The sequence below is a fragment of the Aquila chrysaetos genome, chromosome 4 (assembly GCF_900496995.4).
Source record: "Aquila chrysaetos chrysaetos chromosome 4, bAquChr1.4, whole genome shotgun sequence".
In the NCBI taxonomy this organism is placed as follows: Eukaryota; Metazoa; Chordata; class Aves; order Accipitriformes; family Accipitridae; genus Aquila; species Aquila chrysaetos.
Genome location: NC_044007.1, coordinates 26,167,811 through 26,192,583, shown reverse-complemented (window position 1 = coordinate 26,192,583; position 24,773 = coordinate 26,167,811). Strand labels below are relative to the sequence as shown.

The window sequence follows — 24,773 nt, the reverse complement described above, 5'->3', positions numbered from 1 at the left end:
CACCAGCATCAAATTCTATGCTTTAAAGATTTTTTTTTAAAAAAATTGCTGCCTAGACCTCTCTCCCCTCCTCTCTAGAGTCTTTTTCCCGCCCTCCCCCCCCACCCCAGAGAAAGAAAAAAAACCCAAACAAGTAACCAACACAAGCTCTGTTCCTTCCCCAATACAAGATACCCAATTTTGGTTTCAGTATGATTTGACTTCTAAATTCCAACAGCCACATTCTTGGCTGCTCGAAGGGGCGTCTCACAGCTTACGAATGAACGCTGCTGGCAAACAAAGGGGCTCAGTTGCATCTCCGTGCATTAATAACCAGTGTCCCACTGCATCAGACTATGCGGATTGTTGTGGGGATTTTTTTTTTTTTTTTTTTTTTTGTCTGCAAAATGGAGATCTCGCAACTGAAAGAAGATCAAGGGGAACGTGCCTACTGGAGCATCATCCACATAGTTTTGTTTTCATGAACCAAAATTCACTTCCCCTTAACAATGAGACACAGACCCAAAAATAAAAACAAGACCACGTTTATTCAATACAGACAGGTTAATTAAGACAGTAAGTCCTGTAAATCAGGAACACATTTCAAACACTCCGGTACGAAGTGCATATATTTAAAATCAACAGCTGCATCTCGTATTCGAGCCATTGAGTTTGTCGGGGAAGGGTGGATTCAGGTTTGTTTTTTTTTTCTTTTTGGTAGAAAAAACTTGTTTCGGCTACCTATGTGAACAATGCGTCTCAGGCTCCATTCACTCATCAGGCTTTACAATTAGAAGTCCAGCTGCCTTCCAGCTTTGATATTCACATTTTTTTTTAAACTGCTTCATACAGTCACAACGGGAAAAAAATAATAATAAACATTAAAATAATAATAATAATAATAATAAAACAAACAAACGAAAAACCCAAACCAGCCCGGGAGGGGAAAGGAAACACCTCCCGCCGGGGTCAGCGACAATTATTGCAAATGGCTCCTGGGAGACGGAGCAGCCCCGCGGCGGCCGGGGGACCGGCGACGGGGGGGTCCGCGGCCCCGGCCGGGCTGTCCCGGCGGGGGGAGGAGGAGGAGGAGCTCCCGGGGAAGGCGGGGGGGGGGGCACAACAACAACAACTCGGGGCGGGCGGCGTGCGCGGCCTCCGCCGCTTGGAGAGCAGCGGCAGGGATCGGCGCCGCGCCGGGGGTGACCTTGGGCGGAGGGGGGGAGCACACCCGCCCCACCCCCACCGACCCCGACCCCGCCGCGCCCGGCCCGTCCCCGCCCGGCAGCGGGATGGGGGGGGGGAGCCGCCGCCGCCCCGCCGCGGGGGGGAGACTTACATCGCGGCGGAGCCAGCACCGCGCTCCCGCAGTCCGCTCGGCGGGGGGCCCCGCCGCCGCGACCGGCCGCCCCAGCCGCGCTCCTCCTCTGCCCCGGCCGCCGCCGCCGCTCGTCCCCCGCCGGCTACTGCAGGGGCTGCACCACCGCCGCCGCCGCCTCGGCCGCCTCGCCGTCCGCGCCGCTGCTCCCCGCCGAGGCGCTGCCGCTGGAGGCCGTGGAAGCCGCCGCCGCTGCCGCCGCCGCCGCTAGCTGCAGCCGCCGGACGGCTTCTTTGATGAGGTTGCCGGAGAGGATGAGCTGCTGCAGGAGCCGGTGGGGGTCCTCCTCCTCCGCCGGCCCGTCGCCCGGCCCCGGCGGCGGTTGCTTCCTCCGGCGGGCGGCGCTCCGCAGCCAGCCCCGGCCGCACAGCTGCTTGGTCACCCGCTGGTGGCCGCTCCTGTCCGGCCGCGGGGGCTCGGCGTGCTGCTGGTGGGCTTGCGGCGGGGCCGGCCCCCGCGGCACCAGCAGGCCGCCGCCGGTGCAGCGCGGCGAGTAGGGGGCGGCGCGGTCGCGGGCGCTGCCCGGCCCCAGGTGCTTGGGGGCGCGGGGCGGCGGCGGCGCCCGCTGGGCGCTCAGCTGCAGCACCTCGCCCAGCTTCGCCACCAGCGCGTCCACCTCCTTGGAGCCCGCCTGCCCCACGGCGACCGAGCGCTCCAGCAGCAGGAAGCGCTCGCCCGGGCGGCACGGCATCTCGGCCGGCGCCCTGCCGCGCCGCGCCGCAGACGCAGCGGGACCGGGGCCGCCGCCCGCCGCCCCGCGCGCACGCCAGCACACGCGGCTCCGGCGGCTGCGGTTGAAGCTGGAGCTCGGCCCGCTGGGGTTGGTTTGTAAACAATGGGTGACGCGGGATCCCGGGCGCCTCCCACTGCGCCGGGCGGGGGGGGGGGGAAGCCCCCGCCACCGGCCGCCCGCCGCCCGCTCCCGGCGACGACGCCCCGCGCGGCGGGCGGGGGCGACTCGCCCGCCGGCGCGGGGGACGGCTCCCGCGGCCGGAGACCGCCGGCCGGGCGAGGCCGCCCCGCGCCCACCGGCCACGCCGCTCCCTCTCCCCCCCCTCCGTCTGCGCGCCGCGTGGACCGGCCCGCTTTCAAACCCCGCACCTCGGGTCTCGGGGGCGGGGCCGGGGTGATTGGCAGGAGGGGTGTGAGGGGGCGGGGCGGGCGGCCCGCCTGAGGGGAGGGGAGGGGAGGGGCGGCGCGGGGCCGGCGCGGCCCGGCCCGGCCCGGCCCGGCCCGGCTCGGCTCCGCGGGAAGGGGGTGCCGAGGGGGCCGCGCCGCGCCGGGCGGGGAGGGCCCGTCGCCGCCCTGTCGCCTCGGGACGAGTGCCCGGAGGGGAGGGGGGGCACCGCGGAGGGCGGACGGCGCCCGGGCGCAGAACGAAGGGCGGAAACCTGCCCGCCGTCGTCGTCCCGTCCCCCCCGTCCTCCCCCCCCGCCGCCCCGAGGGGCTTCCTCCGGGCGCCCGGCCCGCCTCCCCCGCGGCCGGTACCGTGTCTGGCCCGGCCCCGCCGGCCTGACAGACGCTGCCCCGGGAAACCGTTAACAGTCTGACGGGCCCCGGCTGCGAGCGCGTGCCGGTGCCTCTGTAAGTGCCTGCCTCGCTGCACCGGCGGGCCGGCAGCGGTGCGCGTTCCTGCTCTTCCCTGTAACGCCGCGCGTGGAAGCGGTGCTTGCGTTCTCCTGAAAGAGAGTGCCAACGCTAAGCACCGGCGCCTGCAGGAGTGGATCGTTACGTTGCAATCCCCGTTACGGTAGTTTCCCGCAAGATGCAGTTCTGAGGTCGCACCGCCTTCGCGCCGCAGCGCCCGGTTGTGGGATGGCGGCAGGCGGCGGGGCCGCCGCCCGTTCGCCCGCATTTCTTCTGCTTGGTGCGCCTGCCGTGGCCTCGCACTCGGCAGCACGTTGATTCTGGGTTTCGTTCCTTGGCGTAGAAATGCCTCCGCGGTCTCGCTCTTCACCGCTGGAATTAGCAGACGTGAAGCAAGTCTGTGCGGGCGTTCCCTCAGGTTTTCCACCTGCCTGCGGTTTACTTTGTCACCTGGACGGAGGCTCCGTCCTGCCTCTCGCTCTCCCAGTCCCGTTCCCTCCCTTGAACCCATCACCATGTCCTTTAAGCGAGTGCTGAAGTTTCTACGATGAGCCCTAAAGAACATTTTCTTCAGAACTCTGGGGTCATAGCCTGGAACACGCTCATCCATGTAACCGGGCATGCAGTCGCCACTGCCGGGGAACCGCTAGTAAAATGGAAGTCGCTCGCACGCGTAACTGCTGTCAGCACTGTGCCCTTGACTAATCAGTAAGTGGCTAGCAAAGGAGAGGGCAGGTCCGTTTGTCCATGTTTTCCTGAGCTACTTTCACTTGCTGTACAAAACAGCAAAACAGACCTTGTGTGTATGTGCACGTGTTTGTGAACGTGCCTGTCACCTGAACGTGTTACTGGTTGCTCCAGCCTCGGTGTCGAAGTCTGTTACTACATCCCCAGGCTGGATTTATATGAGCTGGGTGTAAAGCATGCTACCTAATTGCATATTATTTATTCATCTATATATTTAATGTACTGATACTTTCTTATTTTCAGCACCTTCTTGGTAACTGGCAATTAAAAGTCAGATCGCGTTGTTCTACAGATGATGAAAAAGTGAGACCTTGTTTCCCCACGCCAAGATATTTTTAAGAAAACACTTCTACCCTTATTCCTTAATTATGCAGTATCTTTTCAAGCGAAATAAAGGCAGGCCTATGTGGATGCGGTGGATGGATCTACTTCAACTCCAAGGGAGATCTATATTCAGAGCACTTCTGAGTAGGTAATCTCGTATTCTGTACAAGCAAAACTGCAATAAACCAGTACAGCTTATTCCAGCCTTTTCTTCTCCTCCCACAAAAGCAAAATAAGCTATACCAGCAAAAACTCAGTGCTGCTTGTGATTACATCTACACCTGGGGCTTTCATGAGCCCAGCAATGATAATCACAAATCGCGCTTCATTGCATCCCTAACCAACAGCAGCGCTGGGAAAACTTTGCAGGATAGAGCAGATCGGTGCCACAGATAGGGAGCTCGGAGCGCAGTCATTAGCAGAATCCTGATGTCCTCAGATCTTTTTTAATGCAAAACTTCAGCCGTGACTGATTGACCATCAACTGAGCAAGTATCTGCTGAGGATTTTAGGACTAAACCCACTGAAAATATTTACAGTGAATGCTACTAATCAGGGTTAATAGTTTTACACCTCAACAAAGTGAGTGTCGTTTCAGATTATGTTCTCCTAGAGGAGAACCTCAGCCGTTACTTTCCTATTCTAAGTGCTCTCTTCACAGTAAGAGTGAAGGACAAGAGAAAGGCTGAAATGCTGCTGGAGAAGACAGTATATGCTGTGTCAGAGCTGAAGTTCCCCCTCAGAGATTTGTTTATGTGGGAAAACTATGCCAAGGAGGTCTCAGTATGAATTTACATCCTACTCACATCTGTGGAGCAGATCTCAGCATGTCAGCACCCAGAGACCTTTCTGGCATTAAACCCCGACCCACGCTGGGAGCGGGTCTAAAATGTCTGCAGCCACCATCAGATGTTCCCAGCAGAAATTAGTACAGCAGTTCATGAACTGTTAGCTGTTTGCTAGTGCCTCTGTCTAGAAATGAGAACAACTTCAACAGCGCGTTTTGCAATAAAGTGGCTGTTGTACATATAGGTAGGTGCCCTGATGCAGAGTTCATGAGCATGAGCGACAGGGTTGCCTACCAGGTCAACCCTGAAGAAGCTGGGGCTTCTTCAGTTGTAGCCATCAGGTCATTTGGCTGAGTCCCGAGTTAGCTATAGCAAGGTATTCTCATTTAGATTAGGAGAATCACAGCCGGGTTGTCATACTTTGTCTTCTACTGCTGGTGATGAGTTCTGCAGCACTGCTTTTACTTTAGCAGTTTACCACAATAATTTCAATTAAAACAATCCCCCCAAACCCAAAACATTAGGGGTAGGGACAGGTTCTTTTAAAAGTAAAAGGATGAAAAGAGTTGCAAAACTGTTGACAATATTTTACTGACCACCGACAACATTTTTCTGAGCAGTAGTTTGACAATGAGCATTGCCTCAATTCTTTTTTTTTCTGGTTTTTTTTTTTTTTTCCCTGTATTGTCTGTTTCTGTTCCAGGATTGCCGAAATTCCCACTGCAAATTGTTGTCTAAGTCATTCTATTAGCAAGATGTTACAGTTGCAAGCAATAATTGGTTCCTTTATATTATTATTGTTCATCTGCACTCTCACTTTATCTGTTTACATTTTTAGAAAACAGTCTTTAAGATATTTTCAGTAATACTTGACTTTCAGGTATCCCTAGCAGAGGACAAAGTCTGAGTTTCATAAACAAGTACTAATTGTATTAATTATGTGGCCATCTATAGAATTGTGACATAATTTTATGGCATTTCCTGAGGATACCTTTTATTTTCAGAATATAAAGGTCAATTTATGTATCTTACCTTTTGTACTGATCCTCAGAAGGTGGACAACTGGGCATGAATTCTGAGCTTTAAACCTATATAAGGGCAAAGAAAGAAAACCCTTAAATCCTTTGAAGTCCACAATCCAGTGTAATCTCAGTCCTTCCACTACATGTATGTGTTCAGGGTCGTGCACATGTTTTAACCTGTTATGGGAACCCAGTAACCCAATCAATGTGAAATGAGAAATAATACTTAATTTGCACAGCTGTTTACATTTCAAACCCTTATGCCGGAGCTGCGTGATCTGTGATCTCAGACTTTGGCATTGTGTTTAGAAATAAATCAGGTCGATAAGTTCATGACAGACACTATGTAGTGTTGCATCACAATGGTAAAGTATTTATAGTGTTCTTTACAAAACAGTAAGAGGGCTTTGAACTGGGTGAACCCACTGACTAGGACATCCTTTCTAGTCCTTTCTTTCTCCAGGCATTTCTCATGTCTTTTATTTTCAGCAGAAACTTCTGTCATATCTATTAAATATGCAGAGCTTCTCTTCATAACAATAGTGTCAATGAAGGATGCTTGTGCAAAGTAAATTAATTTCATGCGCACACTTTAAATGCAGAATGGGGAGAGGCCAGAACACCATCCAAATAAGACGAGTTTCGATTCCCCAATAATCGTTTTGTAACCTGCATTTATAATAGATTTCCAAGAACAAAAGACATTCCTTTAGAAACAGCTGAGGTTGCTAAGTGACACAAATGTATTTACTGTGTCATAACTTGCAAAAGCCAAACACATTAAAATGGGGGAATTAATAAGCAGAAATGTCATGAGTCTTAGCCTGACTCCCAGGGTAAATATAAACCTGTTGGCCAACAGTTTTACATGGTTTTGGATGCCCAGTCTGAGACCTTAATGGAAATAGGAAACATCAGGTGCTTTTGAAAATACAGGCTTTCATTCTTAAGAAACTCACATATGCATATTTTGTCCCAACACAAGAACCTGAATTCAGATGTATGGGATTTGTTTCTTTCATGTATTGTTTCTGTTTATCCCCAGTCAATTACCTAGGAATTTGCATATAGGGATACTGCTTCCTAGCAAGGCTGGGAACTACATCGTCTCTTGTGAGGCTGAGTTACTTCTTTTTGCTGAAGTTATCACTGCTTCTTACATCTTTTAGACACAAAAAACCCGGTCTTTAGGGGAAAAGCTAACACTGGCACCGTCTTCTACCGTCTCACCTTCTTCTCATGTCTGACACACCAAACTGCTCTATCCCAGTTCGTCCATGCGATCAGGACACGTGTTTCCTTTGGAGGGACAACAGGAACCTTCTTTTGGCCTGATAAGCTGATCGTCCCCTTTCCCTAAGCTGCAAAACCTCTTCTCCCTCCTCCGATACATACAAGATGCTGTCGATTCCCTGTGCCTGCCCCAAATGTGCAAAGGTGCCCGGTGTGCAGGGATTGCTTCAGAAGAGTGCATTAAGCTACCTGTTTGTGAGGAGTTGTCAGGTTGCCTTGCACAACAGCCTCTGCTAGTTTAGGAATGAGACAGCAGGCGTGGGAAAGGAGCCTGCAGACGTCTCAGGGATGCACTAAACTATGGGGCAACCAGGTCTTTGTTTGTTTATTCAAATAATTGACTCACTTCCAGCTTTCCTAATAACCGGAATACATTTTAATGGTAACATTATATTATAAGCAGTGGGCCTGTGTAATCCGTCGTGTGGGCTTTTATAGATTTTCCATATATGCGATTCCTGTGAATAATTTCCATTTGTCTGATCTTTTCAAATATTAAAATATAGGAAGCAGAGATGAAAACGAAATATTGAACCACCCCCAACATCCCATGAAATAGACTTTTGTGACATCTCTTGAAAATTACCAGGGATTCAAAAGAAAATCCCATTCATCTTTTGTCAAAATTCCCTGCACATTTCTGTATGTCCTGATAAAATCCTTGTGCTTGCTGTTATACCTTCAATCGGTAATTGTTTGTTAACCAGACACGTCTCTTGACAGTTCTGTTAAAACAAGCCTATCTACAGTGAATACTGAAAAGCCACAATCAATAAACTAGTATATAATGATTACAAGTAATGTGCCTCACTCAGCATGTAGGCGAAAAAAAAAAAAAGTCTCTTGTCTAATTGTGTTTGAAGTAGACTTGTCTAAAATTAAGGGAGCACTTGTCCCACAAGGACCGGAGCCAATTCCACTGAATCAATGGAACCTGGGCACAACTGCCAGCTTTCTTCATTGAAATCCCTCCTTCAAGCATACTTTTGACATTAAGCCATTAGAAAAGGATGACTGTTACTTAAAAAGAAAAAAGAAAACCAGGCACCACCTGAGATCTGGTAACCCCTTCTTGTTTTGAATCTGAACTGTGGTGTTTGCGTAATTTAGGGCCCGGACTTGCTCCTCACGGAAGTATGATCAAGCCTCAGATGAGAAACATCTTGGGGCAGCTGCTATGGTTATAGGTACAGTTACATTTCCTCCTTTCTGCTCCCTGACCATAGCTCATCTGTTTTTTTATTTTCTTTGTGGTGTTACTCATCATGAATTCCTCAGTTTTCCTGCTTATTCTAGTCCTGCACAGCACCATGATGTCCAGTAGTGGTACTTAGTAAGTCTGAGGTCTGATCCCTGCCATTTTTCTCTGCAGGAGTCTGTGATTAGCAAAAGATTTTAAAACAAAAAACTTCATATCCATTTTTCTAAAGTCTTATTAGCCCCTCAGAACAAGACAGGTAGGTCTAGCTTCTTGAAACACCTTCCCTTCTCTCTAAAAAAATTGTGTGTGTGACAGCCTGATTCCACTGCACCACCCCCCTTTTTACCTAATATAGTCCTTTTGATCTGCTTGCAGTCCTTTTTTTGGTGGTTTTTTTTTTCCCATTAACTTTTAAAAATCCACAAGCATTTGTGAAGAAGTGGCTTATTTAAAGCTTTTTTTTTTTACCATGTTTGCTTATTTTTCCTTCCAGCCACCTATTAGGTAAGCCTGATTTTCCCTTATTAAATCAAGCCAATATATTTAGACAGTGAATTTCCCAATAGCAAAGTCAACAAACACGATCCATAAATTATTACACAGTAATAATTTCCATCACATTAGCAACTGTGTTTTCCTGTATATTTTGTTTAGAGCTAAATTCACTCTCAGTGGGTAATGAAAAACAGCCCTTTAGGTTGCAAAACTTTCAGTGTACAATGTCCAACATAACAGATTTCACGAGATCCTTGGGTGCTATTGTACATGCATAATTTAGAGTAAGTATCGCAGGTCATGTCATTTACCTCCTTCTGATGCAGGGCTCTTGACTTTTGGATTAAAAAAAAAGCTCTGGCTTACAGTAAGAGACATGGAGAGGTTCCTGCCTCATTCACTTTTCCTCTCTTCAGGGTCCTGCTGAACTGCCATGGTTCATAGCCAAGGGCACCCATGTAAGCCAGCCGTGACTTTGATTTTCCTTTATAGCAAGACTTGGATTTGTGGCAGTTCTGTAGCTGCAGAGGAGTGGGCTGAGTTGCCCCTGAAGTGGGAAGGGCAGGCAGTGGAGTAGTGGGTGGGAGAAGCTGTTGCAGTCGTCCCAGCGTGAGCATTGCCTTCCTACTGGGTCAGAGCATTGTGCTTGGGTTGAATGGAGACCTGTGGGATGAAGCTTTACAGGTAAAGTCCTACGGGAGCCACTGCTTTTTGCACGATCTGAATTGTTCTTACTGGACTCCCACTGTTGCTGTTGGTAAATGTGCTCTCCTCCCTTTGAAGATGTTCAGCATTTTGGAATAATTTCTCCCTTTTCCCTCTTGATAGCATCATTTAAATTAAGAGCAGCAAAACAAAATTCCTGCCAGTTATGAAGAAACTTTTTCAATACCTTAAAATCAAATAGTGATAACTTTCCTGCCTCACTCTGTGTTTCCGCTTCCCAGCAGTGACTGCTACAACACAACAATTACTGCTACCGGACATTTTGATTCCTGTGTTACATCCTTTTTGCAGAAAGACGTGACTGTATTTCAGAGGGGTGAGTCATGGGGATTCAAGTGCCTTTTTGTGAGGAAAATTACAACTAGCCCTCCCCAATACTGCCTGAGCACTGACTGCATTTTGTTGCGATTTACAAGTGATCTATATGCTCTTGCAGTAGCTGCTTCAAGCCCCTTGCTACTATATAAAGGGACACTTGCAGCCTGTGCCCCCAGGAGCATGTCTTTACACCTTTGCTGGTGCCTGCTGCTGTAGCCACAGCTTCACAATGCAAAATGTTCAGTAACAGTATTGCTTTAAGTTTTCTGACCCCGCACGCCCGCTGCTGTGCCCATGTTGGAGCCCTCACCGTTGTGCTAGCATAGCTGTGTTAAGACACACTGGGAGCCAGTGAGATGTTCTTTAAAAATATATCTTTTTCAGGACTCTAAAAATGCTGGATCAGCAGAAATGAGCAATGCTGGGGCAGAAGAGAGCAGGGCTGAGGAAGGGTGATGGGACAGGAGCACTGAAAGTGGGTTCTACCCACAAAAACTTCACAGCATAAAGCCATGGACTGAGATTTCTGCCAACCTTAATGGTTCTTAGCAGTACCATGAGCTGGCTGTGCTATTGATTCTGTCCCAGGTATGAGCAGGAGCCCTCTGGAAGGAGGAATGGGAAGGCACTGGAAGAGCAACAGCATTCAAATGGTGCAAAACTGTGCTCACAGTACAGAGTAGCTGACACTTCAATATCAGCCTATGTCTTCCTGTTAAACTCACTGCCTCAAATCAAAAGCAACCGCAGGCCCAGACTTCATATTTTTTATGTGGAAAGGATTCCAGTTATAGCTGGAATAAGTTATAACTCAGGTTAGCTTTGCAGTGAAATTAAGCCCAAAGAGCTTATAAACAGAAACCTTGATTGCAAAATTGATTTAAAACTGTATAAAGTAGATCTGCTGGCACAGTTCTATTTTAGCAATGAAGACAGGACCCCAAAGGCCAACATTTCTAAGGCAATTTGTCCAAGGAAGAAACACCCCTTTTCAGTTAATGAACCATTTTATAAAGCACTTAATATTATTAACTTTCATTATAACTTTCCTATAAAATACACATTAGGTCACCATCTTCAGCTAGGAAGTCATCATTCAAGTTATGTACCATCGGCATTATGAGTTCATATATTTCAGAAGTTCCCTCCTTTGCTCTTTTCACAAATTTACCTAGATGATCCATTTTAAAATGGTCCCTACTTTAAGTTTGTGTTTCTTACTGAATGTCAAGCTGCAAGAGGAAAACTCTCCACTCAGTTTGCCAAAATTCGTTGTTGTTGCAGCCTGGTGGGTTTTACTACTAAGATTTAACGTTCAATTGAATAAGATAGTAAATTGGGTAAAACAGTGCTAAAACCAGAAGTTGCAACATGGTTTGTGAAGACGCAAACTTATAAATGAGCAACAAAGCTAGGAACCAGGGAAGCTAGACCTGATCTGTCTATATGCTTGAGACTACCTTCCTTCTACCTCAAAATCATACCTGACCTGAAACATACGCACACAGCAGAACAAAAATAATTAAAAAATATCAAAAGGAAAAACTCCTGTGGCAGTTCCAGCTTTGTGATGACTTTCTTCCTCATGGCTTTCCTACTCTTCATATTTATGCAAATTCTTATCAGCATTGGGCATTACATAGTCTGCTACAGCAAATTGTGGTACATTGGAGTAGGGATTGCACTGCAGAAAATAAAATGTTAATGATGATGATTAAGGTTTTCCTGGGATTCCCATATGCACTCTTATTATCACTGCTGCCATCATTCAGCTGCCGAACTCTCCATGCTGTGTTCATTGATGCCTCTGCTACTGAAGTAGGTAGGATATTAAGCTGAAGAAATTTCTTGAAGAGAATATGAATCTAAATTGCTTTTCCTTCATAAAATCATTCTGAAAGAACTGTGCAGTCCCAAAATCCCAAAAGAAAAGCTCTTCTAAGTTACCAAAAGAGGAAGACGGTTGGATTGCTCAATAAGAAACCCCTTGACAATGACGAGCAGAAGGGGTGACCACATGAATATTTCCTGTGGTGAGGTACCCCAGCTTTCGTGGGGGTGTTGTAAGGTGACTTGTGTAACTTGTGGGTAGTCTGGCCGGCACCTCATCGTGGAGATGCCATTTGATAGTGGCCTAACCTGGCTAAGCCAACCTAATTGCAAGTTGCCTTTGAAAGCCCTTCCCCACCTGCAACCCTCTCTGTGTTTCTAACACATCCCTCGTGCTGGCCCTGGTGCTCTTTGGAGCCATAGCCAGTCAGATCAGAGGGCTCAGCCAGCAGAAAACTAAGCCTGCAAAAGAGCAATGAGTTTTATATCAGTTTAGCTTTCTGCGCTGGATTATTTATGGTTTCATGTACATCCCTGGGAAAGAGCTTGCAGAAAGCATGGCTGGCAGGCAGGAGGGGGAGTGGGACTTCTCCTTTCAGCTGTAAGTTTGGCGTAACTGAATCATAAAGCTGCAGGTGGAGTTTCCCCAAGACACTGACTTTGGCAGTGAAGCTCTTTTAAGAAGTGCCTACCCTGCTCCATGCCCAGCTGATTGTTTCTGCCCTTGTGCTGAAGTTCACAGCCTCCTTAGATGGGCCCGTGCAATCCTCTTCTATAGGGCTAGACTATAAATTGGGCTGTGGCTCAAGGTATGTAACTTCTCATGCAACAGCAGGGGTGATGAGCTGTGGTGTAAGACCAGGAGTGAGTAGCTGGAGGTCATAGGACAGGAACTTCTTTAACCAACGCGGTTGCTGGAGCCAGTCTCTCATGAAACTACAGTTGGAGGGATCTCAGTGGACCATGTTCCTTGAACTCATCAGCGCCTGCAGTTCCTCTGTGCTTATTAATTAAAGAAAATGCTCTGTGTGGCAGTTACAGTAGTGGATTCAGTTTTCTCCACAGAAAATGTTCTGCTGGGGGAACAAATTAACACGTAGCTATTACAGCATAGCATTGTGGACTTGTATGTGACACCGCGGCTGTACATCATTCGGTGTTGCAGCGTAGGCAGGCATCGCAGAGGCAGCTCTAATACAATTGCAGTGCAGTTACTAGGTGTTACTACTGCCACAGATCTCCTTTGCAGAATGAAGCCATGCAGATCTGCTCAATATAGACTCATTAGCTCATGTTACAGCCCTTCAAAATCTATTGCTTTAATCATGATTTAGGAATAAACGAAACCCCAATTTCTTCCATGCTGACAATAAACCATAGTTTATGTTGGGGAAAAAAAAAACCCTTAAGAGTGCCTATATTTAGACTTGGGCTGAAGTGCCTGAAGGTGTGGTCTTCACAGGCAACCTCAGTGTTTCACTGGGAGTTTGTGTGCAGACAAACCTCCAAAAGAGGTGTGATTCTGATGCAACCCTATGACTTGCAGAACTGGTGTCTGAGGCAAGGACCAGTCACCATAAAGAGCTATCTATCTCTGCTGAGGCTGGTGTAAGGGACGAGTGAGCTTTTTTGCACCTCTCCTGCTGAGAAAACTTCATAAAATATTGTACTTACAAACCAGTTTCTGCTTGGAGAGTGTGGCAAAGTTCAAATTAATTATTCACTATTTTGAGTGAACTCTTTCTCCCATCCTTAGATGTTTGAGTTGTCCAGCTCATAATGAATGCCTTCTCTTACTACAGCCGAGACAAAACATGTAATGGATTTTGGCAAATCCCCTCCCACCCCTGCCAGTATCTAAAGGAGACTAATACCGCTGGTAAAAAAATTATGAAGAACTTCACACACATAGTTTCTCATTCTGATAATAAGGCAAACATGAGTATGAAGGAAAGCATTTCCTTTCTGAACCGATTAGTTGTATATATATTGCTGTTTGGAGCAACAAAGAAGGCATTGTAATGTAAAAATGTCAGTCCTTAAGTTGAATTTGTAGTTGCAGTTATCTGATTATATAAAAGGAGGTGGTGAAGAACTGTAAAACTCTCAAATATTTATTCAGCAAAAAGGCTGAATCCTGTACACACTTTCCTAGCCATGCACATGTGCATGTTTCTTGTATGTCATTTAATGTGTACTGCATTTTATAGCATAGTTTGTGTAATTCGTAACTTTGATTTACTGTATGATTTCCTGAGTATGTTAACAATCCCGAAATAAGTGCCATTTTGTGGGTAGCAAAGTATTTGAGTGCAGCTCACCACCTCCAGTGTGTCAGCTAGATCTATTGCACCACTATTAATGGCATATTCAGAAGAACTCTTACGCTACTATTGAAATTCTTCTAAGACTGTATTTAGCTTTGGCAAATGTTTCCCACGTGTCTTTGAGTGGCAGTCCATCTTTTGATGTTTATGTTTGCCATCTGGAGATGTCAGCTTTGTTCTACAGAAGAACTATGAAATGGTGTAAGTAAATCTCACGAAGTGGAAAAGAACATTTTTAAAAGGTTTACAAACAAATGTACCCATAAATAGTAAAGAAAAATGAAAGTTTTATTCATGTGTAATGGTATGGACATACTTTTTTGGCAAGTCACTCTACTATCTGAAATTTTTTTAGAACCTATTGCTACAGATAACCCAAAAGGAATTGTAAGCAAATTCTGTAAGAGAAAGAATATATACTGTAGTTTTTAGTGTGTTCATTTCATGCATGTGATCATATGTTCAGTATGATCAGGCTCACAGTTCTTCCAGTACTCCTTATAATGAGGCAGTTTTCCTGATTTTCATGGATTTTCCACACAACAACTTTTGTGGAAAATATTTGAACAAAGGATGATCTACATGTAAAATATAAAAAACTCCTGGGTTCCCTGGACAGGCAGATGCAAGAATTATGCATTATTTTTATAGCTGTTGCCATTACTATTCATACTTGCGATGATTTGAATGCAGAATCTGTATTTCCTTGTACTCAGCTACAACTCAGATAAGGATCAGAAGAGATTAAATATAACCGTGTAAAGGATGTAACCTCCTGTTATGCTGCAGTAGGTTTGTTTTGCCACCAGCTACTGCAGAATAACCACTAACATGAAATTCAGATCTTGGCAGGTAAAACACTTCCAGCTGAACTTCATAATTTCCATAATGTGGAATATTTGAAGCTATAGCCATGTTAAATAGAATTAGACGCAACTGATGGTTGTAAACCACAGAACAATTAAAATTCAATCCCTAGAAATGTGTTAATGTTCTTTCCAGTTATTTATGCTGTTGAGATAGGCAGGGCCATATACAGTATTCAGAAACGATACACATTCATCTATGTTTATATCACCGGGAAAGGCACTGCCATCTGCCCTTAGCAATTCTGTCTCTACTCTTTGCTCTTTGTAAGATGAGCCCAGCTTCAATGTCATGTTAAGATTTATTGCTAGCGATCTGCTTCGAGTTGTTTTCTGGTCACCAGTAGTTTGTTTGGATTCCCTTTTCTCTTTGCTGTTGGCTAGTGCCACCATGGGACTTGGGCTTGTCAGAGTTATTTTATACATCATTAGCTCAGCAGTGCAAGGGACGATTACTTTCCCATAGAAAAGTAATTCTTTCTCAGAGGATGCATTTAAATCTTGTCTGTTGAGACAGTGGCTTTTGCAAGTTTCCTTGAAAGCTGAATACTCAGGATTTTATTCTTCGCTGCCTCGCACCTCTTGCTGTCATTTATACTCCTGCCAAAGAACGCTACTGAATCAGCGGCACCGCACGCTGTGCCTTCCAACCTTTGAGACTGCCTGCTTTGTAATCTTAATGCCCTTGTTCACAAGTCTTATTTACTTATTTTAATGTAATTTCAAGTTCATTTCCTTTAATGATCAAAAGTCGGCGGCATAGTTGAGCCCTGAAAAGGAATGATACTACAGCCCTTGCTGCGTTACAGAGAGTAACTAGGGCAGAGGCCAGCTGGGCGGCAGCCAGCGCCTGACTCCAGAATTTGCAGGCTGGGAAGCTCCAAGGTGAAACATAATCAGACACTCTTGAAAACTAGAGGCCGTCAATAGAATAAAACAAATAAACGCATTCAGAAAAATGAGGGCTGCAAGAGCTGGGCTTTTTCCAAACACTTTTCCTATTTTTTTTACCAAGTCATCATTTCATTTGTATGGTAATGCAAGCTTTAGCTCTCAGCAGTGCCCCTTCCACAGCCTGACACGTGCTCAATTTTCTGTCCTGTTCTATCTTGTGATGTAGTTTGCTGAAAGACTCTGGTACATTGCTGTTAAGAGTCCATGAATTTGGCTGGTGGGATCAGGACACAGCAATTCTCTGAGTATATTTGGGGTGTCTTGGCAGCCAGCTGCTGCCATTTGTGTGCTGGGGGCTCATTTTCAGAGCCTGAGAGCTGCTCTGTCATTGGAACCTGTGAGAGCTCGGAGCATTCAGCACTACCCCTACATTTCTCCAACATTAGGGTTTGATCTGTAGAATAATTTCTCCAATGTCCTGTTCTGTTCCTGCTTTGCAGATGATGTGATACTACAGCAGTGCCTGCTGTCAATGGGGAACCTAGGCTTGCAGGGAGCCAGGTACGTTGTAATAGGCAAAGTTGTCAACCATCCCCCCACGCCCCAAACACTTCAACACCTAGATGGGCCCACATACGTGGTAATATTTGTTAGCACAGAACTCTATTAACCAAGCTGTCAGCCCAACTCAAAGCATTTTCAATTCAATTTTTATCTTTACATCCTCCAACTTGTCCACCTTGCATTTTTCCCCAATGAGCTCTGCCTATCGTTATCAAGAACAGCACTTTCTGGAGTAGTCTGGAAGAACTTTAGTGATTCTTTTGCCTTCCATTATTTACATTTTGTTTTAATTAAAATACGATTTTTTTTCAATCTCCCTGCACTGTAGCAATATCAATGAAGAAATGTGTGTCCCACCCAGATAATGGGGAATGGTTCTTCCTGTTATTAATCCATGTTACTTGTGAAAATCCAATAGTGTTTGCTTTATTTAAGGGCTGCACAAATTACCTCCCGGGGAAGCTGCAGACTTATTAAAGCTTATCTCCCTTGGGCCTAATTCTCTTCTGTCTTGGTTTCTTATTAGCCATTTATATTTGCACAAGGTATACATCAAATATTAGGAGTGTATGTTTGGGATTCGGTAGCATTTTACCTTCATTCACAAAAACCTACAGTGACCCAAACGTCGTGCCAGCAATACCGTACTTCTGGCCAAAGGTGTCTTTTGGTGTGTTCCCACTTTCAGGGGTCACTGGGATGCCTGTAGTGTAGAACTAAGCTGGCGACCCTTCCAAATGGACACCAGCCCTGAAGGACAAGTCATGACAGAGAATCGAAATTCTTACCGGTGGAGACCAAGCTGGTAAGACCTAGAGCAACACTTCCACAAGCACTTCAGAGAAGTTTACACATGTAAGTCTCCATAAAGGTCATCTTAGGTTGAGATTTTGAAGGGGGCAGAGAGTCCCTTGGTGGAATTGTCTAGGGAGTGAGCACACCTCATAGCCAGTGGGTTCCTACTGTGATCTTTTTGTGATGGAGACAGGTCTCAGACCATGGCTCCACTAAGGGAAGCATCAAGGCACTACTAATTACAGGTATTCCTTTCTATGACATTTGTCTCTGGCCCTGCCAGTGCTGCTGCAGGCTGCCCCTTTGGTATGTCAGCTTAAAAAAGTAACCCTGGGGGAAAAATGTGCTGACTTCTCAAAGCTGAACCGGTTTCTCGATCACTCCCGCAAAGAGCTGGGTTGGCTTCCCTGATGGGACAGTGCATTGTGATTTTGGGACTGGGGACTTGTGGTCAGGACCGATGGAGGAGGATGGAGGGGGGCTCTGTGGTTTTGCTGCCCATTTTCTTGGTGGTTACATTCCAGATACGGAAATATATTCTAACTGGAGCAGATTTACTGGGGCACTTGGGAGAGAATGACTGTTTTGCAGTCAGTGTGTAAGGGTGAATTACCTTATAACATGCACGGAAACTATAGAATGAAATATCCAAATGTATGAGCACCTCTGTTTATCCTTACAAACACACTCTAAAATATTACTTCATGAGAGGCTGCAAGAAAGAAGGCAGAGCAAAAGGAAAAACCAGAATAATTCACAACTGTCAATTAGGAAATGATGCAGTACCTCAAAAAAGTAGAGACTTAATGAAAGCCAGCTATGCACTGCAGTCATTTATGCTTAGTACTGGCTTGTAACTATTGCTATATGTAAAAGGATAGCAAATAATTAACATAAAACTGGTTAGTTATTACCTGGGCCTGGAGCCAAGCCATGTTATAGCTGATTTACTGTAAAGGCTTATCTGCATTCACACTGTTCCCACCCTTGCTCCGGTACCAGAGTGGCTTCGGCTGTGGTAACAACTGCAGAAGCTCTTGTTCGACCAGGCAGGGGCATTTTTACTGCCATGTGGCCTAATCTGGTTGTGCAGTCATGTGTGCACAGCGCAGCGTACGGATGTTATGTTTTACAGCTTTTGCTTAGAAATGGCTTTAATATGCATGCCAACAGTCAGCATATAAAAATCATTTCCATCAAGTGATTTTGGGATATGGGAAAGACAGATTTCAAGGCTTGTTATTATGCTACTGTGATGGGCTTTAAAAAGGAAACATTTTTCCTAGCATGTTATAAATATCTCATCATGCCATTACAATCACAGGCTAGGAAACTACCACATGAGAAAGACAACACTGCAGTAATATAAAATCTCTCACTCTCTTTTGTTTTCCTGATGTAAAGCTGCAAGAAGGAAAACCTGCTATGTCCAGACATTTTCTTGCCCTTTTTTTAAAACTAAAATTGCTCGTTGTTTATGTTAGAAACTGAGGCTTTGTTTACAGTGTGTTCTGTGCTGTGAAGCGTATGGAAATACAGGCAGTCCCTGCTTGAGAAGGCTCCTTTCTCACTGAGCTACTCCAAGGCTATGTATTCACAGGGGGACCCAGATTCAGGTTTGGGGTGACTAACTCAACACATGCACATGTCTCAGAGGACTCAGGCATTTGCAGACATAAGCCTAAGTTTCTAAAAGTAAGCAAGGAGTTAAACAATAAACCATATCAGGTAGCCTGTTTATTACCATACGGCTATTTCCACTGCTGTTCTCCATAAAGTCGTGCCAGCACTTTCATTTTAAACACTGTTTTTCATTAGTTTATATAACACAGCTGTAAATATTTTTTCAGGCTGAAACTCGGCATTCAAAGTCACAAGGGAGAAACTAGGAAAAAACCCACCCCTGGCTATGCTGCTTTTGACTGATATAAAAGTGAAACTGCTGGGAGTGTTGCATGGGATGGGTGTGTTCAACTCAATAAAAGCTTTGGATTAACAAGTGGAGGATGTACAAAGCCATCTCAGCAGAAGCCCTCCACAAGGCAGCAGTCCTGAAAAAGGTCAGGGAACGGGCCTGTGTGTTGAATCTTGAACTGGAATGGAAGAGCTCAATAAACAACCAATATATACCAAAAATACCAATATAGTAGTGCTGAAGGAGTATAATGAGTCGCCACATTCTTGACTTCTGCTCTCTGGTATTTCCACTGTAAACGTGGATCATCTCCATCAAGCATGGGGAGACCTGTGGATACAACCGTGTGTCCTTGTATAAGTAACACAGATCAAGGATCTGATCACTGAGGTTGAGATCATACAAGACAGCTAAGCCATCTAACAGCCTGGTAAAAAACTAGCCTCTTTTTTTTTTGGCCAGCCTAGTTTTCTTCCAGGTTAGTGAGCTCAGTCGCTCCAGTGAAGACTCCAAATGCTAGAGCCAACACAAACGAAATGGCCAGAGCAAAGACCCTCTTCACAGTGCCTGTTGACATAGCTCAGTCCCTTTGCGTGACCGGCCTGGGAGCATCTTCCAAGGGGGATGTCTTCTCGGTAGCAGCGTTGAGCAGCTGCTTCTCCCCGCTCGTCCTGGACCCCGTGCCACCTCTCTGTTGGGCTGGCACAGCTGTTTGTGCAGCCAGGTGGTGAACTGCGCTGGGGAACATACATTGTTTTGCTGGGTTATTTCCTAAGGTGGTTTACTGCATGGTTACACAAACAGTCGGGCTGCTGCAGCTCGGGAGGCTGTAGGGAGGCATGAGTGATCAGCTGATAGGGACAGGGTAAACGGCAACTGCTTAAGCCAGTCCAAAGCGGTACTGACACCAGAAGCCAAACAATGGGCTCCAGTTATTACAGTTCTTTCCATCAGCTGCAGTGAACAATAATTAGTCCCCTTATTGCAACCCCAAATCTCAGTGAGAGTGAAATAAGTGAGCAATTTTTTCCTATTATTTCAATGAAATTGTGTTTAGAGTAAAAAACTCACCTGAGTTTTGATGTTGTTTATAAAGCTCCTATCTGAAGGCCTTTGGAGTGGGTACTAAAAGGCCATTTGGGTAGCAACTCATAGAGTTTTTCCCATTTCCTGGCTTATTCACCAGTTTTATGTGATTATTGATATTCTACAAGAGCAGGTATTGGTCTCTGCTGTGACTAGGGATGATGTAAAATAATATGAAAGTAAGTTCCTTCAATCTGAACCAAAGAAAAAAAAAAATCTGTGGCTGTCAGGGCCTCCTGTGCATCTGGCTCAGCTGAGAACACAGGCTGGGACAAAAGCACTGGATGCCTGGGACATGTCTGCTGAAAGTGAGCATCCTGCCCTCCTCGTCCCTGTTCCTGGCCACGTACTCCATGCGTGTGCAGCTTTAGCAGTTGTGCAGAGAAAGTCCCATGCTGGCTCCCCTAAAAGCCATCATGGACTTGTCCATCTGGGTAGGTCAGTACATCCATTAAAACCCCACTTGCATTAAACCAGAATGGAGAACAACTCTCCAAAACAATCGAAGGAGGTCCAACACCTGGGGATTAACACAACGGGCCCTTTAGGTGTGTAGCTCATGCTTACAGCAGGATTACTAAAATCTCACTTATTTTTGGCTTGTTTTGGATCTAGGTGCCCAATATCCAGTGTAAGTATCAAAGTTTTGGCCAGGAACTCCCTAGGCGTGGCCATACCGAATGATAATTCCGGCTCGAACCTGCGAGGGTTTGGCTTTTTGAAAGGAGCTTTCAGCACCCCTAGAAAAAATCAGAGGAAACAACTTGATGTCTCTGGGAGGAAGATTTGCTTCTCAGTCCTTACATCTGAAAAATGCTTGTAATTACACCTAACCTCAAGAAAAGCTGTGAAGCTTAATTACTGTGTGCAAAGCCCATCAGTGTGTACATGGTGAAGACTGTTGCCCTGGCAAGGGAAGGGATGAGGTGGCCCAATAACTCTGCGGTGAGTCAGTGACGTTACCTAATCCATAGTGCAGCTGTGCCGTATGGGATACTCGCTACAAACACACTGCCTTATCACCTATTTACTGGGGAGGGTGAACTGGTTCAGCTAAAATAAGAACAGGAATAAACCTCCGTCCGACAGCACCTCAACCTTACTTCCATTTATGCTCCAGCACTCCCTGTCCTGGGTGAAATGAACTCCCAGAGGATTTTTTTTTTTTTCTTGAAGTATTAATTACTTAATTGAACTAAATGAGGGAGGATGAAAATAACCCAGAGAAATGTGGTTTTGTGCAGTGTTTTAACCGAAGTTTCCAAGATGAAGTACAGCAATAAATGTCAGGGTCTAGCTGCTTCCTTTCTTACATGAGTCCATGTGGAGATGGTGATTCCTTCCAGATTCCCCCATGGGAAACACTGGCTGAGAGCATTATTTACAAAAGAAATAAAGGATGTCAGCAAACAGAGGTGGACTTTATATTATTCCCTTCTCATTTTCCCCTTTCCAATCCACCAAGTGCCATGGCTGCGTTCAGGGGACTCATAAAATCATTTGGCCCACGGAGGCTCTGGTTCCACTCCTCTCTGAAGTCACGTCCTGCTTTCCACCACCGTGCGGGAAGGAGAATGAGGCTAAACATTCAAAGCATAGCACAAGGGTTCAGCAGATGTTGGTTCTCCCCTCACCCTGTCCGTAGGGACATGTTACGCGTCCTGTGGCACATCGCTGTTGCTCATATGTGGTATGAGGATAAGAGCACCTTGTCACCTCCGGAGGATGCTTCAAGATCCTTAGTGCTAGGTAAGTGGGTGGTCATTAGAGAGGGATGCGTATGAAGTATACAACTCCAGACATCCTAAGATTCCAGGCAATGAGGGCTTTATGTATTATTTTGACAATTACGCAGCATTTATATTGCAGGAGCGATCAGATGTGCTAGAAATTGTACATACTTACAGGGAAATACAGTCTCTGTCACTAGGGGACACTTTTAAAAGATAAAGGAGATGGAGTCTGGGGGAAAGTAATACTCTGTCTCACAAACATATACCAAGGTAACGATGAGAGCTCTTGCACACGCTTGTAGATCACACCCAGGGAAATACACTCATAGCAGAATTGTTAATCTTAGTTTTCCTGCTTAGTTGTGTATTGTTTAGAAATTCAGTTTTTGAGTCAGGAAGGGCTCATCAGAATAGAAATGATAGAGAGGGGAAAGGGCTAATCAGTAAGGGGATAAGAAAACTAGGGGAGATGGGGATAAAGAAGGAACAGAAAGAAAGAAGGTGAGTGCAATAGGAATGGAAAAACATATCAGTGGAGAATGCTAGCATAGGGAGATGACAAGGGTGCAGAGTTAGAAGAGCAGCGTAAAGCAGGGACAACTGCCATTGGTAGTTTAGGAAAAGAGTGAAAAATAGCCAAAGTTTTAAACATGTGTAAATGTTGGGCTCAGGAGCTCTAGAGGCATCAGAAAGGAACCGGCGACCACTGGGACTGAGGCAGGGACGCCACCCGAGCAAGAACAGAAGAGGATGCTGCTGCCCCCTCCCACACTGCTTCCCCCTCAGCACCCTTCTGTTAGGTCTGCTGTTAGAGTAGCTGCTCCTGAGGCCACCAGTCTACTGCTGCGGTGCCAACCGCCAAGCAGGAGCAGGAAACTGATCCAGGTTTAAAGTAATGCTTTAAAACTGGGAGGAGAAGGGGAGAGAGGGAGGAAGAGGCATGGTTATTTTTAACCTGGATCGATTCCCTTGCCCACTTCATGCTGCAACCTTGCAGACGCTTGCACCGGTGGAGCAGGCGATGGCAATGAGCTGGTGGCTGGGGGGTGTGTGCTGCTGAACTTCCTTGCCAACAAGACAAGGGTGGCATATGCATGTGCTATGCTCTGCTCTGCCTGTGACATGCTGGCCAGTGGCTTCTGTTGCTAACACCTTGAAAATGTACCCTTCATTCCTCCTTCTGCATGGGGAGTTCAAGGCAGCAAGCAGCTGGAGGTGAAAGCTTTTATTCCCACAGAAAACCAGGGGTGTATAAGCTATATGTGACATTGCTTTAGCTGAGCTACGTTGGCCCGTCACAGAGATGAGGATCTTTTTGACTGTGCTGACTACTCTTACAACATTATCTCGAGTTTCATGATATCAGGTGATGTTGGTAGGGGCCAGCTATTGGAATCAGATGATCATATGTGAATCTTAGCTTTCTTTTTCCTGTCTTAAAGTAAGCTTATGGCAGGAAAATGAGGGAAGCCTGACAGCATGACACAAAGGCTGAAGCATTTAAAGGCCCATAAAACACGCTTCAAATGTACATATTTTGTAAAATCTCATTATTTTTTGAGGCTTGATTCATGACGGCTGAATCCTTGGTACTAGCAATATTCATATAATGTAAAAGAGCTATAAACATTAAAGAAGTAAAAATGCACAAAGCTTCTACATCACCCGCCAGCTGCAGCCAAGCTATGCCTCATCGGGATTTATTGCAGCATCCTCAAGCAGAGCAAGTGGTGAAGTGGTACTATTACTTCTGATTACGAATGGACTGGGTAAGAGCATCAGTGCTATAAACACCCCATTATAGAATGGGCTGCACAGTACAACACCTACTATATTAATAACATTCAATTCTTCAGTTTTAAAAATAGTGCTCTCAGGAAGAAAAGCAATTGCATTCTAGTCTGACACCTGAAAGGAAATGTGGGAAGGAAATAACTGTAACTGGCACAGCTAATAATGGGTTATGATGTTACCCTCCTGGGAACTGGGGGGAATTGTCCTGCACTTTGGGCTAGAATTAGCCTGATTTCTCAAATGTAAATCTGTGTTAATCCTTCTAAAAGTTAAAAAAAGCCCAGGTGAGCTTTTGGTCCCCACAGAGCTCCTCTGTGCCATTTTGATGGAAGAAAAGGGTCAGAAAGCTGCCTCCGCAGTTTGTCCAAAGGTGCCCCTCATACAAGGGAGCCAGAGACATCCCTGCCATCCCCGCGCAGTGTCTTCCCACCTGCTGAGGGCAAGAGCCTGGAGCAGCCTGCCCTTTGGTAACCTTTACCTAACGTAATGGCCCCTCAAGGCCTTTGGCAACTCAAAGATTAGAGGGCTCATCTGAACGCAGAAGCTGCACCAATTTAACTTATATCATGACTTTGATTTGCGTTCCCAGATGCAGTGCAAGGTGCGGTTTCACAGGTTCCTAGCTCTCTGTTCCCATCCCTCTGCCAGAGGTCTGTCCCTCCTAGTGGAGCTGGTGGCCCTGACTGTGGGTGCTCATCTTGGCTGCTTTTGTGCAAAACCTGGGCAGTTTCCCATCAGGAACTTGTGGGAGGACGCTGGACTTACGCCCCAGAGGAGCTGGGGCATGGGGAGGTTCGGTTCTGCCAGCTCACTGTGGGATGATGATGACTAGCACAAGCACTGAGTAAACACCTGGGGTGGGGACTCCTCCAACGTAGCAGCGAGGGTTGTCAGCCTTTGTCAGCCAGCACAGCTGCTTCCACAGCCCCAGGGAGTTCAAACTCTGCTCTCCCACAACCTAGCAGCATGCCCAAGCAACATGGCTGTGGGATAGCTGGAGGAAAAGGGGACACTCTCCATCTCATCCTGTGATTTATTACCTGCTGATAAGAAAGAAATCAAGATTCAGGCAGGAGGAGCAAAGAGAGGCCTTAGATATCACATCCTACTG

General features: G+C 46.3%; 1 protein-coding gene across 1 annotated transcript; it reads right to left on the bottom strand.

Moving 5' to 3' along the window:
- Positions 1–508: 508 nt before the first annotated feature.
- Positions 509–2,234, bottom strand: LOC115340833 (GSK-3-binding protein-like). The gene has a single exon (XM_030012850.2). It carries the CDS (start codon positions 2,046–2,048, stop codon positions 1,443–1,445), a length of 606 nt encoding a protein of 201 aa, XP_029868710.1. The 5' UTR covers positions 2,049–2,234; the 3' UTR covers positions 509–1,442.
- Positions 2,235–24,773: the final 22,539 nt, after the last annotated feature.

Coding starts and splice junctions, on each gene's coding strand:
- LOC115340833 (XM_030012850.2), bottom strand. CDS start 2,048: ATGCCGTGCCGCCCGGGCGAGCGCTTCCTGCTGCTGGAGCGCTCGGTC.